General features: G+C 35.5%; 1 protein-coding gene across 5 annotated transcripts in view; it reads left to right on the top strand.

Annotated features, from left to right (window-relative positions):
* LOC122157616 (harmonin-like) overlaps positions 1 to 16,210 on the top strand; it is a 44,636-nt gene that overhangs the window by 7,042 nt on the left and 21,384 nt on the right. For all 5 annotated transcript variants that reach the window (XM_042813475.1, XM_042813474.1, XM_042813476.1 and 2 more), the window contains 10 exons: positions 5,700 to 5,808; positions 5,908 to 5,932; positions 6,652 to 6,709; positions 7,434 to 7,537; positions 8,735 to 8,819; positions 9,205 to 9,264; positions 9,444 to 9,500; positions 11,201 to 11,343; positions 11,939 to 12,004; positions 13,737 to 13,861. In XM_042813475.1, coding sequence (XP_042669409.1) covers positions 5,700 to 5,808; positions 5,908 to 5,932; positions 6,652 to 6,709; positions 7,434 to 7,537; positions 8,735 to 8,819; positions 9,205 to 9,264; positions 9,444 to 9,500; positions 11,201 to 11,343; positions 11,939 to 12,004; positions 13,737 to 13,861 — 832 coding nt within the window. The remainder of the gene's footprint in view (positions 1 to 5,699; positions 5,809 to 5,907; positions 5,933 to 6,651; positions 6,710 to 7,433; positions 7,538 to 8,734; positions 8,820 to 9,204; positions 9,265 to 9,443; positions 9,501 to 11,200; positions 11,344 to 11,938; positions 12,005 to 13,736; positions 13,862 to 16,210) is intronic.

Raw genomic sequence — 16,210 nt, 5'->3', positions numbered from 1 at the left:
GTTCAAAATGTGTTAATCATCATGATTCGATACAGTGTTTAATTAAGTTATATTTTGTAGGTATGCTTCATTTTAACCCTTAATGATACGGCTGTTACGGTTAGAGTTCTGAATGGGAACTGTTGAGTCACGGCCTGAACCACTGATTGCTCACCTGAGGCAAGGACTGTGTCAGCCCTGGGAGCACAGGTGAAGGCAATTCACCTGTTGACTGGAAGGGGTGGAGCCTGGCTGCACCTCTCCTAGACCCCATTTAAGGGCTGACTGCCACAGGGGAAGGGTCTCTTTCTGGAGATCCCTTCTTTGTAGAGTTTTCCACTGTGAGCCTATATCCTTAGATATGGGTGAGCGTTTCTTCCTTGATTATCTCTTTCCCACTATGATAATCTTTCCAACTATGACACCTGTGAAGTACCATCCTAGCTGCATTGTACATTTGCTGACTGTACAAGTTCCATGTTTGCATATTATATTGAGAGCTTTCTAAAATGTACATGTTGTTCTCGTTTCCTTATACACACGTCTGTACACGTTTCCTTATATCCACATGCTCTTTTGTGCATTTACAGCTATGTATGCCATTCACCAATTCAGAATCAACACTGAATTAGTCCTGTCTTTTGGCAGTGTTCTCTGAACATGACCAGCTTCCTGGACGCTCTTAGAAGTTCCCTTTTGGAACAAAACCTCAAATTCAGGGAACATACTCAAAAATTCTGAGTTTATCGTTGAGAGGGTGATATATCAGACACAGTTAACATAGGCTGTAATGTCAGTAGCCTGTTCCTAAGCATGGGAGGTACCTGTGGGTTATCCAGAAAGGGACACCAATGCACTGATGTTCCTGGATTGTAGCAAGTTTGGTAGTGAGATTCCAGCCGCATCCTTCCTTCATCGCTGGGGAAAAAAAAAAAAAAAGACTAGTCATCTATGTTGTTTTTTTTTAAAAAGTATCTCCTGGAGAATGCTTGAAGGCATTAGTGGTGCCCAGCAGTAAAGGATTTAATGGCCACTGTCTTCAGCTGTCATGGTAGTACATTCATCTTAATGCTATCTTGCAGATCTGATCCTCATTTGTTTCAGGCTAATGTTTGGACATGATAAATAGTGATGGTGAATGGGATTGCACAGGAGGACCTTTGGGCTGCTCTTACAAGTTGTACTGCAACTTAGAAGCTTAGCTAGAGTTTAGCAGACGTAACAGGGACAACAAGCACAGAATATCCTTCAGACTATGAATTTGTTAGGGTTAGATGATATATATTAACAGCTGGTGCATCACAGCTAAAGTAACTGCCTGATTTCCGTTCCCTGATACGGGCTGTTAAAGATCGCCTTCAGGTGCCTTCATAATAGGTGGCACTGGGCACTTTCTAAAGCCATCTGAGTGGCAGGAGTTGACAGGCAGCCCATTGTTCTAAATTGCTGTCTCGCAGTAAAGCCAACTGCTACTGAAATTTCATCCACTTGTTTTATTTAACTAAATCTCTACACATTTTCTAACCAGAAAATGCTGTCTGAGAAAGATATAATGATCTTCTTTATAACATCAGTCCATTATTGTGCTTTAAAAAAAAAAAAAAAAAAAAAATAGTTAATTTTGCAAATTTTTCTCCTTGAAGTATTTTTCAAGCCACATTAAAATCGCAAAATTATGTTTTTTTTTTTTAAAAAATTTTTCACCTTTTTTTTTTTTTTTTTTTTAAGCTACATTTTCTCAAAAAAGGTGAGTGCTTAGTCCTTTCATGAAGAACTACTTTTTTTTCTCTGCTTTCTCAGATATAAATATCTGTGAGGATTCTGTTGAATACAAAGAGATTAGATTGATATGAATGATGAAAGTAGAAGTAGTATACCAAATGAGAAGTTTGAAACAATGGTGTTATTGTGTAAAAGCCATTCAATTTCCTGGAAGCACTAAATATTGTATTTCTCATGTTAAAAGTTGAAAATAAAGGGTGTTTCACTTGGGGAAAAAGGTTTGCAGCTTGAGTTTTGAAAGTTTGATGTCTCCTTGTTTTTAGAGAAATAGGAATATACAGTGACATAAGAGTTAGTGTTCTACTCTGCTCAGTTGTGCAAACTTTTCTTTACTGCTTCTGAATGAGACATTTGGTATGGAATAATACTGGTAGAAAAGTAAGAAAGATATATGAAAAACAGGTACGAATTAACTATGTGGACACTTTTTTTTTTCTTTTTTTTTTTCCCCAGAAAAAGCAATTCAAATGTTGTAACAAGAAGTGATGTGTTACATTCCTATGATGTCTCCTGTAGTTTCAGCCTAGACTGGCATTGTTCTAAGGCATCATCAGTTTTCACTGGCAATAATGGAACTGTTTTTAGAACGAGTTAAGCATAGCAAGCTTCAGAAATGGAATGACAACATAGTGAAGATCAGTGGTGAAAATATCTACGTGGGAAAAATTCATTGCTCTATGGGAGGAGAAAAAACTCTCTTGGCTACATTTATAATTTTGTGTCTGTTAGGACAATGATGTAATGCTAACAGATACGGCTAGCTTACTTCAGAGTAACACTTTTTCCTCAAAAGTAGATTCCTTTGTGTGTCACATCACTGCAATTGATCGCATTGAATTTGGCTATTTCCTTAAGAACAATTTACTTTTCTTAAGTTTGTCTTTTTGTTTTTATGTAGGCCAAGGCTCCATGGGCTGTTGTAGTTTCTTGGCATAGAAGCGGGGAATAAAGGACAGATCTTGAACTGTTCTTAAAAATATTTAAAAGCAATAAACAATAAAAACCACCAACATAAGTGTATAAGGTGAACTGAGCAGACAGAACAACTGAAGACAATAGTACATATTTGTGGTAAATTATTTTACACAAACTTTTGGTATTTTTTAAAGTGTGTAATCCAGAGAGGCCAAAGGTAGGAAGGGATGAAGCTCTATTAGGTGTTTTATTACTGAGGACTCAGCCGGCCTTCCTTTGAAAATTAGGGTCACTCGCTCTCTTATTGTTTCCTAGCTTGAGCAGTAGAATCCTAAATACATTTGAAAGTCTTAATGATTTGTAGAGAATGTTAAGTCTCTGTGCACAAAGCCACAAGAGTCTGAGTTTAGTCACAGCTTGTTTTTTTCTTGGCAGTACAACCGTTGCCAATGAGAAGCCTGGTCTTAAAAATGCTTTTCTTACAATGGATTTTCTGAAGTGTGGAGGGCAGTGAAACAGATCTAGATTATATTCTCTCTTAGTTTTTGGGGCAGAGAACTGTCTTAGAGTTTCACAGTGGATTTTCAGAGGAAAGGCAATAGCTGTCAGTTAAGAATGAGTGAATGGATGTGGCTTTGAACATTTGCAACAAGACAGTTAAGAGAAGTGTCTCTCACATAAATAGAGCAATAAGAGGTGTGACACTACATTGCAGATGCGGTGTGCTTTTCTTTCTCAGATGCTCTGATTTTTATCATAGATTGTATGTTCAAAAGCCTTCAGCGCAGAGTTAACTCCCTTCTTTCTGAAAATCTTACTGGCTTAAATGAAAAAAGTTAAGCTCCAGGAGTGCTTAGAATTGCACGTGGGTCATTGCCCTGTCTGACGATTCCTAGGTAGTCCAGTGTTGACCACTCTGTTCATGAAAGAACAGGCCAGGCTGGATAAGGCCCTGGGCAGCTTGGACTGGTGGGTGGCAGCCTGCCCATTGCAGGATGTTGGAATTGGATGATCTTTAAGATCCCCTCCAGCCCAGGCTATTCTATAGTTATAGGATTCTGATTGTATGATTTTGAGTGTCCAGCAGGTGGGGCAGCAGTTCCACCCGCTGTGGACTACAGTCATCATGTGCCTCTGCAAAATATTCTCTAATTCAGGAGTCGTAGATTGCTTTTTGTTTATTTTTTCCTCCTCCACTTTGGTGGTCTTTTGAAGTTATACTGTGTTAGCTAAACATATTGAAGTGCAGTGGAGTCTGTGCTTCAAGAGATATTTTGGCATGAGGGGGAGGTTTCGTATACTACTATGTGTGTAGTATTTTGCATACTACTATGCATCATATAACACTTCCCAGAAAAAGTAGAAAAGTCTGGGAAAGAATTGAAAAAGTAGACTGTGGGTTTTATTTTTCCTTTGTTCCACTTGAACAGAGCACAGTTGGAAAATATGATATTTATTCCATATGAATAAAGGTAGAGATGGTGTATGATGGCATGTCTAATATCCCATCAAACAAGTTGGTGTACAAGACACAAGCCATACTGAAGAATTCCTGCTTCCTGTTCGTTGTCTTCCTCTCCCATGAACGTGGCAAAGTAAATGGTAGGATTTAGATAGAGCTAAATAGAACTGATAGAGTGCGCAGAGCCACAGCAGGAATTTCTATCTGTCTCCATCTTTGCCTTAAAATTGTCAGCAAGGTACAAAGAAGCTACTCTTCAGTGGTCTGGACTGTGACTTCTTCACTTTTTAAAAGCCTTTTCAGGCACAGATACTCCCATCAAAATTATATGATGGAAAAAACAGTGGAAACACTTCATGATTTAAACTAGCCACAGTAGATCACTTTCTTGTTGTGACTAAGGTTGGTGGTGTTATCTTCTGTCCTAGAACAGTAAAGCTGGAAAGTCTCCATGGGGGAGACTTCCAATCAAGCTGTCAAAAACAAAGTTGTCAAATAATATGCATGGATGTGAATTAAAGGAGAGGAGGCCTTTTTAAATGAAAGCTTTGCAGTGGTGCAGTGTCGTTTTATCACTAAATAAACATGAGCTATTGATACAACTAATTCTGGTTTCACTTGAGCTTTCTTCAACTGAATTTGCCTTGGGAATAACCTTAGTTTTGTTCCTGCTGCTATTCAGGTTGCTTGTTCTTGGTCTGTTCTGTAGCTGATCGTGCTCTCTGTCGTCCACGTAGCCCAAATATGTATCACATGCATGTAGAGTAGCCTTGGGAATAAAATAATAATTTGTTTTCCGTTTGGTGGGAGCTTTCTTGTATGGTTTTGTTCCAAGTGTCCCGCTTATTTTTTTGTGTCTTACAATAAGAGAGTTGGGACAGTAGTGTGGCAGTGCCATCCCCCCAGCCACAGTGTATGAAAAACAATGGGTTGCTGCTTTGAGACTCATGAAAGGATGTCAGATGAATAATGTACTCTTTTGTAACTAGTGTACATAATCCAAGAAAGTTTGAGCTACCGCAGCCCAGAATAAACTTCCATTATGCTAGTGTATGACTCTTATAGCCAATAAGATATTGCATCTGAAATTGAGCTAAATTCATTGAAATAACGTAGTATTCTGAACCTAGAATCAGACAACTGGATAAGACCAAGTTTTATGTCCTAATGACCAAAATAGTTGAAAAGGTATCTCAAAGAACATGTGATAAAAACTAATTTAGCCTATTAAAACATAAAGAATCATCACTCAAAAATTGTTTGAACTGGAAAATGGACACCTGAACTTAAGATAAATTGTGAGGCAGAAGTCTGGCTCATCTTCATGCTTTCCATTGTATATTATTTCTAAAACTGTTATTCTGGCCATTAATCTATGCTATTGGTTTTGAGTATTAAGTTCAAGCAAGTACAAGTAAATTTCATCCAATGTTTACCTGAAATCCCTAAAGTACTGAACAGAACATTATCAAACTTCTGCATTGTAATTATTGTTGATTACATCATTTCTTAGAAACTTTTACTTTAATTCACATTTTCCTTTTATCTTTCATTTGTTTAGGTTGGGGATGAGATAGTTCGTATAAATGGATATTCCATCTCATCATGCACGCACGAGGAAGTCATAAACCTCATTCGCACAAAGAAAATAGTGTCCATAAAAGTGAGACGTAAGTGGCATCAAAAATCACCTCTGTTACTAAAGGTTGTTAATAGATAAGCAGCGACCAGTAGAAAATGTTACTTAACACAGCATTTCTCTTTTTCAGATGTTGGAATGATACCAGTCAAAAGGTAATAATACTTAATTTTCACACAGCCCTTTCAGTACTCAAGGTATCACTCTTGTTTATCTGTATGCTTGAAAATTTGTGCCATGCATCTCTATAGCTAGTTAAAATGGCTTGTCTAGTGTGTTATCTTGTTACATAGGTCTGACTTATTATATGGCTGCTTTCTTAAATGAAAAAAATCTGATTTCTTTGTTAATGGTTGATGCTTCCTGAAAATTTTATTCTCAACACATCTTGCTTAATAAGGAGCTTTACTACTTCTGCATGTATATGGCATTCAAGAATTGCTTTAGAGCTTAGAAAAAGATCAAACTATTGTCCTCATCCAATTTGTTGACAGTTTGACACTGTAAGTGGAACGTTTGACAAATGTTGATGAAGTGTGCATCTGCATAGACATTTATATAAACTATCTAAGTTTTTATGATTATTTTCCTTGCTATTCCTGGAGTTTCTCATTATTGTTTCAGTTGAAGAGGATTACTCAGTTTTAAATTTGGCCAGCTTTACTCACTGAAGTAATTGAATACTTTACTAGTCTAAATAATTTTATGCTTGCTTGATATTCTGTTTAAATAGCTGAGCAAAACATACAAGTTATAATGAATGGTATCCTAAGGAATGAGTGGATGCAAAACAGAATGCCTCATTTCAAAACAGCTTTTTGAACACATTCATGTTCTTTTTTCACTGTCATTTTTAATCACTCTTTCCTTTCAGTTCAGCAGATGAACCCCTTAAATGGCAATATGTGGATCAGTTTGTGTCAGATTCTGGGGTAAGAGATGAATTATGCTGTTTTCTGTGAAGTCTGTAATTGTTCTGAATCATTTTCTCCTTGGAACTTATCACAGAAGTCTTTGTATTTATTTTTTTAGATGCCGTATCTTATTACATGTGTTTGGGAAAAAAAATCTTTTGTGATATGAAATGATTCTAGAATCACTAGATAAGGAAAGGGCCAGATAAAAGTGTAATAACTTTTACTCACTGATTGGTACCTTATTTTGTTTGACCAGGCCATTCTTTAGCTGTATAAATATTTAACAGATGATTTGATCTATCTTTCTTATATTGGTGGAGGAAAGACAACGTGAATGCAAGTGAATTGTAGACATGTGGAGAAATACCACAATTATCTAATTTGTCTTTCAGGAAGAAAAATTACTTTAAGTAGTGAGCATTATCAAGTCTTTTTTCAAGCTTTTTTTGTTAGGGAACATCTAAATTACTATTTTGCAGTATCACTTTCCTCTAATTTTCCTTCATCCTTGTCTGGAGAAAAAGCTGGATTATTGAAACAATTTTCTCCAAATAGATGTTTGTCTTTCACATCAGTCACACTGCACTACTGTAATTCATATTCACTTCTAATTGATCCATGGAGGAATCTTAATTTGGTATTGTCAGACTTTGTTCTTAGCTTTGCAAAGTTTCTATTGGTCTTCGTACAACTTCATTCAACACAGAGTAATGCCTGCAGCTTTTAAATCTCTCTCTAGGAAGGAAAGGGCAGTGTGGCTGGTCTTGCTTCTTCTGGAGGAAGAGACAGTAAAGAGAAGAAAGTCTTCATTAGCTTGATTGGCACAAAAGGCATGGGATGCAGGTGGGTCCATGGCTTGTTAAATGAAACATCCAGGGCAGTTTGTTCCTTCATTCATTGAGGTGATACGTAGAACATAAGGAACCACAGAGGACCAAGAAAACTTGACAGGAAAAGGAGGGCATCTGTGACACGTATTTATTATTAGACAAATATAAGTAACCGCGTCCCAGGTTCTGACTTAAAATTTTTTAAAAATCTCAATTTAAAAATCAAAGGAAGATGATAGTAACATCACAAAAGATGTGTTGTGGATCTAGATCTTTTAAATGCTTTCAAGTTTCTAAATTTTTCAATATTTTGAAATGCTGCTCTGTAATATAGTAGGTTTTAGCATTGTCTACTGTCAAATTGACTCACCAAGACTACTTTCTGTGAAATTTTTCTGAACTAAGAGGCAGTGGTTTCCTAATATTAATTTTGAATATCTAGCATTTTTCGAAATATGAGCAAATTCTTCTCAGACTTGTATCCTTTCATCTAGTTGTGAAGATTTTGAGGTAGAAGAGAAATTGTAGGTTTTCTTTGCATGTTGCAGTGTGTAGCAGCTGAGATTAGCAAGATTTGCCTGCACAGAATATTTTCAAATAATAATTTTTCTTTAATATTGTTAGGAAGATAAAAAGTTTTAACTATATTTACAAAACCTGGAAGGGTGATTTGACATCACCTGCAGGACGTATTATTAACAGAAATGACTGTTGTCTTGAGGGCCAGCATGGATTGCAGGTTGGATTTTCAACGCTAGATTTCGGACCCTGATTGTAATATCCTTTTTGTTTTTGGTAAACAATCCTGAACAATAATACTGTTATACATGTACACAGTATACTATAGTTCAACAAATAATTATGCAAGCAGTTATTAAACTCTTCATTGCTTTACATGCTGACTTTTCAATACCATAAGCGCCCTCAGTCCCTTAGCGTTAGGACCATGTACTCTGTTAGCTTCAGCATCCAAAGCAATCTCCAGAAGCCTGAATACTTTTCTTTTGATGTTGTTCTTTTAAGTATGATTTTGTGGCAAGAAGGGTAGAAAAGTATTCTCTGTACCTGCAAAGTCCAGTGCTTGTTTCAGAGTAATCTACACCGTAAAAATACTTTCTCAATGAGAAAGAAGAAAACAAGACTTGTTGATTGCTTCTGTATCAGTCTGTAATTATTATTTTTACAATTTATTTTTTTAATCTTCCACCAGTATTTCCAGTGGTCCAACACAAAAACCAGGCATTTTTGTCAGTAATGTGAAGCCGGGTTCTCTTTCAGCAGAAGTGGGCTTAGAGGTAAGTATACCATTTTACAGTGTTGGCACTACAAAGAAATCTTGTTTGGCATTTATTTCTTCAAGGATTCCGGATCACTGTAGAGATGTTAGCTGTTATTTTTTCTATGGGAAAGAAATACTGTATGGTTAGATTTCCAGTCAAAAAAGTTCCCTGCCTTTCAAAATGTGTGGGTCAGAACAACAGTCCACCTAACTCAAAATTCCATCTCAAATAGTGGCAATTGGAAATGCCGGTGGGAGAACTTGCATGCTTGGCTGATTTCCCCTTGTGAATATTCTGCCAGTACATGTAATTATTATTGAGAATGTTTGACAATCTCTCATTCCAGTTAGTATGTGTATTAGTACAGAATCTGTAGTAAGATTTGGATTTACTCCTTTAGGTTGGTGATCAGATTGTTGAGGTGAATGGGGTGGACTTTTCGAATGTGGATCATAAAGAGGTAGGATTAAAACTACTTAATTCCATTAATATGTAATTGTCAGGTTTTTTGTTGTTTTTTTTTTTTCTTTTTTTTTTTTTTTAAGCTTCTGTCTGATTCTCTTAGCTGCTTTTCATCATATGTGCACAGCATGTTTACCACTAAATGCAGGATAAATTTTATTTTATTTTATTTTGCAGGCTGTCAGAGTGCTCAAAAGTAGCCGTACTTTGACTATCTCTGTAGTGGCAGGCGCTGTAAGTAGTATGTTTACAGAAGCACAATGTTTGTGAAAATTACTGTGTGGACAAATAAATAGTAAAAATAAATAAGAAACAAAGCTGCATTTCATTACGATGTTTTTACTTCCAAATTTGGTCGAACTGAAGCCATTTGGCTTCTTATTATTTCTAACTATCCACAGTATGCTCAAATACAACAGTTCCAGGAATGTGCATTGTTCATGTGAAGTGTCAGGACAATACTGTTCACTTGCAAGGACTGGGGATTAATTTTATGGTAATGATTTTTTCTGATTTTAGAGCTTGTGTTTTGACAGATAGCTTCTTCTACTGATACATGAAAGTTTGAGTCAATTAACATTTTCTCCTGAATAGTTAATGTATTCCTTGTACAACTGTTAGATCTCTTCTCTTTATTGTGTTTATTCAACACATTGAAAACTGTTCAATTTTTAATTTTCACTGTTTGTACAACAGAACAATATGCCTTTGGGTCCTGATCTAAAGTCAACTGAAATTAATTTCTGCTGATTTCAGTGTGGCTTTCAAATAGTATTTCAATACTTTTTCTGCTTTAATCCTGACAGTAAAATGCGCAGTTTTATACAACAGCATACTTAAGTTCAGTAGACTAATCAAAGAAGACACTTTATAATTACCTCACAACTGAATTAAGTAGAAACAAGGTTTAATAAATCATTTGGACTATTTCATAAGGGTTGTTACATGCTGTTTATCTGTATGAAGGAATCCATATTTTAATTAAACAACTCTTACTGGAAGAGACAATTGTTCAAAGGCATGATAAAATTGTTTAAAGAAATGCTCCAGGCTAGCTGATTAATCGTCTCCTAATGAACATCCGAAGGATTTCAGTTCCAAGAGATGCTACAAGCTGTTAGAAAAAGTGTGTGCCATTGGCCTCATTAAAATTTTTGCTGTGGAACTCTTCAACTCCACTGTACTTCACCTCATTTTTTTCTCGTTTCTTTGGGACATGTCTCTGTACCAAACAAGAAATTGCAATAGATAAACTTTGTTTCTTTAATCCTCTTTTCTAGTTAAATAAAGACCATGTCACAAAGGCATTCTTCAATGCCTATTTTTGTTTATGAGCTTTAAAACCACAGAATTTTGAAAACTCATGCATTGATAATTAATGTTATTTATATTTCAGTAATAACTAAATATTTTCAACGCATTTCACAGTCAGAACCACTGATACACCTTTCTTGAGTAGTATTTTCTGGATTCTTAACTGTAAAGCAAATAAAATAGGACTAAAACCAGCTGAAACACATCATCTAATATAACCTCTTGCAAACTACATACCCTGCTTTATGGTATTCTGTAGCAGATAGGCAAAGGAACGTTAAAAGATGATTACTGTGTGATTGTCTTTACCATTGAATTCTTTTGATGCCTTGTTCACATTCTGTGGGATGTATTGAGTGTGAGTTGGGCATGACAACTGCACTACTGCTGCAAAGTAGTTGCATATGTTAGCACATCATACGTTACTCCAAAACTGGAGTATTTCTTTGGAGTGAAGTGCCCGATCTTCTTGTCTTTCACAAAGCATTCTTGACTGAAAGTAATGGGAAGTAATGGCAAATGTACTTATGTGTTATGTAAGCAGTTCTGAATTATTTCCTAGGAAAATTGCATTTGTGAGACTCTCTAGTGACTGATTTGTGTTGGGGTGCTGGTTGCAGGGAAAGGAACTATTCATGACTGAAGAAGAGAGGCAGAGAGAAGCACATCTTCGTGAGCAGGAACGCCAGGAGTTAATGCATCAGAAGCGACTTGCACTGGAGACTAACAAAATCATCAAAGAGCAGCAAGAGAAAGAGAGATTGTAAGGAATCTGTCCAGGAGGGTCTGAAAAATTTTAACTTAGATTTGAAGAGGGCAAATAAGACAGGAATAATTGTAAGAAGATTCCCAGCTGAACTTGATCTTATGGAGTCTCTAATAATGAATCCTTATTCCACCAATGTTTTGGGTTTTCAAAACCAGCATCATTCAAATAGGTGTGCTGAGTTAAAGGGTTACTTTGTTCCTCAGCTGTCATACTCCCAATGCTTGGAGTATTGGGCATTTTCTTGATGCCATTCCTTTCTCTATGATTTTTCGTAGGATGGTAACAAATTTGTGCTCTTAGAATAACACCCTTTAGTACTGTCTCAGAAGGAGATAGAGAGTTAGAGTTAAATAGATAATGTGTCCTTGCTATCATATGGTCATGAATGTCCTCAAGGTTCGAACAAAAGTACGTTGAACCCTTGGTATCTTAAAGACTTTATTAAAAAAAAAAAAAAAAAAGAAAATTCTTTCCCTATGTGTATGTATTTGCTGACCATATATTTCAGTAATTATATGCTGACACATTTTGTGCAAGTTCTTACTCAGAAAATACTATTTTTATCACGGTGTCCTAATTCCTGTTACAGAAGAAAAATGGAAATTTCCCAGAAGGCTGCAGAGGAAGAAGAGAGATATCGCAGAGAAATTGAGCAGTAAGTAACAGACTACAGAGGCAATATGCTGCCTGGAAAAAGAAGGGGAAAAAAAAAACAAAAAAACAGGATTGTTACGTATTAGATCTGGCCAAAAACATTCTTTTCTAATAGAATTGTATATCTAATGAAGTGTAGTATCCCATGGATCTCAATAAGAGCACCAGAGAGTTGCAAAATGGGAAACTGAAAAGCAGCACCTGGAAAACACAAATGTTATGTTGATAATAAATAATGTAAACTTCAAGTTGAATGAAGTTGAATGTTCTTTTTTAAAACTATGTTATAAGGTATGTGTCGAACAGGTATGTACAGAACACCAGATAAAAGAATTTGTGTCTCAGAACTTGATTATTCTGCTTCTGGTGTTTAATTTTAATGGAAAGGAAGAAATAAATGTTGGAATGAAATTGGTCAAGGAAGAAACGGAAGAATGGCTGAAGAGCTGGAAAACATAAAATTTAAGAAAAAAAATCAGATATGCCTAAATGACAGAGGTCATTAATTCTCAGCATACTTCAAGTTACATTGTAACACCATAGATTTTTTTTTAAATTAAATATAACAAGTTTAAACATTCTTTTCAATGTGCCTTGCTACTGACTGTGCTTCCAATTTTAAATACTGACTTTCAGTGCAGATTAAATAGTGCTTTGGCCACGTAGATATGTTTTAAATTTATCTTAGCTTAATTTGGGATCCACAAGAAAATCCAAGTGCAAATAGTATCATATAAGATCTGGTAAATTTTGGCACCGTTTGTCAGTTTATCAATTCAAGACAGGCTGGAGCCAAGAATAGATCTTAGGCCACTTAAAGGTATTGTATATGAAGCTACGAGTTATTAGGTTATGTGATAGTACTGTTGTGACGTGGGATTTTCAGAATTTTCTTTCGAAGTGTCAATTTATTGATGGTGGTGCCTTTCTACTTTTTTTCCTTGTTTTATGAACTGCTTTTTCCTGCGGTGTGACTGTTTTTCTAAAATGCTGACTTTAATGTGTTTTGTGCCTCAACAAGGTTTATATTTCATTGCCAAATGAGTCATTTTTTTTAGTGTAGCCTAGAACTATGTCTTTAGGAAGCAATCATCAAAATAGAAGTAAGATCCAATTAAAAATTTACAACTGAAACTTTTGACTCTAGGCATGTTGTAGATACTTCTACACTCCATATTTTAGTTGAAATGCTATTTTTCTAATATATACTTCAAATTTTGAAGTGGAAAAAAAATGAGAAACAGTTCTTCAATTAAGAAGAAACAGGCGACTTCAATTAAGGTGGTAGTGTTGTTATGGATTCCTCTTGGCTTAAAATTTGTGAATTTGTTTATATATCTGTATATATACATTTTAACTTAATATGAAAATCAGAGTATTTTACATAGAGTTTCCAAGTTATCCTAATAGCCATTGAGGTATCAAAGGCCATTAATAGATAACATTAAAATAGCTTTTTTTCCCATCTGTAATGTTGGAGTGTGTAAGTAAATTCTCATTTAGTGTTTGAACGTATTTCCAGCAAATCAGAAAGAAGTCATTAGGTTCTTCAAAAAATGACTCTTACATCACTGAAAGGATTTTGGTTTGGTGCAAGAGGCATTTTATGATGCATTAATGGAAAACCAACAAACAAACCAAGATGTACTACAGAGTAAACAATTCTAATGAATTTATGTCTGTGTTGTTATTTTTATACTTTGTATTCATAGCTGCATTTTATTTCCACATAGGATAACAGCAGAGGAAGAGAAATTTAAAAGGGAGTGGGAAGAAGACTGGGGGCCTAAAGAGCCTCCCAAACCTCTGAAAACTGTAACTGCAGAAGTGCACTCTGCTCCTCGTTCTAAACACAAAAGTAAGTAATTGATTTCGGTCTGATTCCTTGGTAACTTTTTTGTTTCAGACACATCAAGTTGTATGGAATATATTGTATGTCTAAGCTGGGTTAGTGATCAGTTTGTGATTTTCAGAAGACTGGGAGCACGTGAAAATTGTATTTAATGGTTCTTAGGAGGTACCCAGCTCACAGATGCTACAACTACTCAAACAATCATGGTTTTTTTTTTTACAATCAGCTGCAGGGAAGAAAAAAATCAGTTAACTAAGAAATCACTGCTTGAGATACAATCTCTTTAATTTGGAGTTCAGATACATTGCATTCCTTGTTGTTTTTGTGTTTCATTTGTCAAACTTCTAATGGAGGTGTTCTTGAATCAGTGGACATGCAGTTTCCATTATATGTCTGAAAGAAAATGGTGTGTTTATATTTTTTATATATATGATGGTACATAGATATAATGTACATGTACATAACGTGTACGTAACATAATGTACACATAATGCTCATAACATAATGTGCTGAATTACATACATATAAGAGTATTTACTTCACTGAAGATGATGTCACTTATAGTAAGTTACAGTTTTCTTCCATTTGTAAGAAGTCATAGATTTGTTACTTCTGAAAAGGAAGGTATGAAGAAGGGATAAGTGATAAATGTTTCCATTCTTTTTTCTCATTTGGGAATAGTTCTGACTTACTATATTACTCACAGCACTACATAATTTAACTTTTTTTTTTAATTTAGTGAGAGGCCTTGGGAGGTAAACTTTGAAAACACAAAACTACTACAAGATTTGCAGTTTGAGTTGGAGTGAATGAATGTTCTTTGTTGTGTTCCTTCTAATGCTTTTTTTTTTTCCTCCCTCACTCTTAATTGAAGAATTATGTTAATTACTTAATTGAAGTATTATGAAGGATGGAGATAACAGTTTTGTGTATTTTCTGTATTTTGTCTTGTACTACTTTTGGCTTGAAAGAAATGAATGAAATGTTAAACTTTCATAAAATTCTAGATATCTTTTCTGTCCTCTTTTCACCAGAACCTGATTATCTTATTTTGGCAGACTTGGGAACCACTGGGATGTCTTACAGCTTCCTCACTTCTCTTTTACAAGGAGGAAGTGACTGAGCCCATTCTTAGCATCTCCCATTCTCACTCAGCATGAGGCCATGTGTTTCCTATTGCCTGAAAAAAAAAAAATAATTCTCACTTCTTGTACTGAACTACAAGTCGTGTTGTATGGGTCAATATTTAGTTATAACCTTTAAGTAAACAATTGAGTAAGCACTTTAATATAATCAATGTGACTACAACAGAAGCTGTTACTGCATGATGACAGTAGAGCACTGGATAAATGAAAAAAATCAAACACATCTTAAGTGGTTTTCCCACTCTTTTTTAACAAATCAACTTCTTACTGTTATGACTTTCAGACCTCCTTTATTCATTTTAAGGCTGAATTATTTCATACATCATCTTCTGGACTTTGAGCTTTTTTGATTACTATGTTGAAAATGAAATAATGGCATAACAATGTTTGGAGTTCATACAAAAATCTGTCTGTGATGCATGCTAAGAGCTTGTATGGACGTAAGCATCCACTAAAGAAATCAGAATTTCCAATTCCCAGTGACCTAATCCTTTGGGAAGCCAGGATACTTGTAAGCATTTGAGAAATCTGTGCATTTGTCTGTGAGCTAGTATGTGTAGCAGATGTGTTAACATCTTTAATAGACCATCTGTTAGTGGGAGAAAGAAATCCTGCTTTTTTTTCCTCTTTTTCTGTTCCCATCTTATTGTCACCTTTCTTCATGGATCCTGTTGTTAATCTTCTATTTCCTTCCCAGCCCTCCTTTTCGTATCTTTGTTTCATCTGTTGCAACAACTCTTTAACAAATAGTCTGCAGAGCCTGATTTGTTATCACTGGGCAGTCTGCATCAAAATTATTTGAGAGATTGAGGGGGTGTTTGTTTTTTTTTTTTTTTGTACACTGCAACTTTTCAGTGAGGAATTACACTGAGATGTTAAGTTGTCCAAAGGAATTTAAGGCGCATGGAGCTTAATTTGCAGTTAAGAAGCGAAGTTGGAAGCTATAGATGATGACCAGAGAGTATACTAAAACGGTATTAGACAAAGTAAGTAGTGGGAAATGCTTATGGAGCAGGTATTGCAAAATTTAAGGGAAACTTGGGTCATTTCTGAACTCACATTATTTTTTTCATGAGTGGGCAAGTCAGTTTTCTTCCCATGGGTAAGAAACTGAGCTGGGGGAAATGTTTCATCCATTTAGTTTTCTGACTCTTCTGGAAAGTGTTATCCCTGTACAGTGTTTGCCATACTGGCAGTGCAACAGAAGGCC

This window comes from Centrocercus urophasianus, unplaced genomic scaffold (genome assembly GCF_019232065.1).
Source record: "Centrocercus urophasianus isolate 14NV4802_14NV808 unplaced genomic scaffold, USGS_Curo_1.0 seq_14, whole genome shotgun sequence".
In the NCBI taxonomy this organism is placed as follows: domain Eukaryota; kingdom Metazoa; phylum Chordata; class Aves; order Galliformes; family Phasianidae; genus Centrocercus; species Centrocercus urophasianus.
Note: the sequence above shows the minus strand (reverse complement) of the source record. Positions and strands in the feature narration are given on the sequence as shown.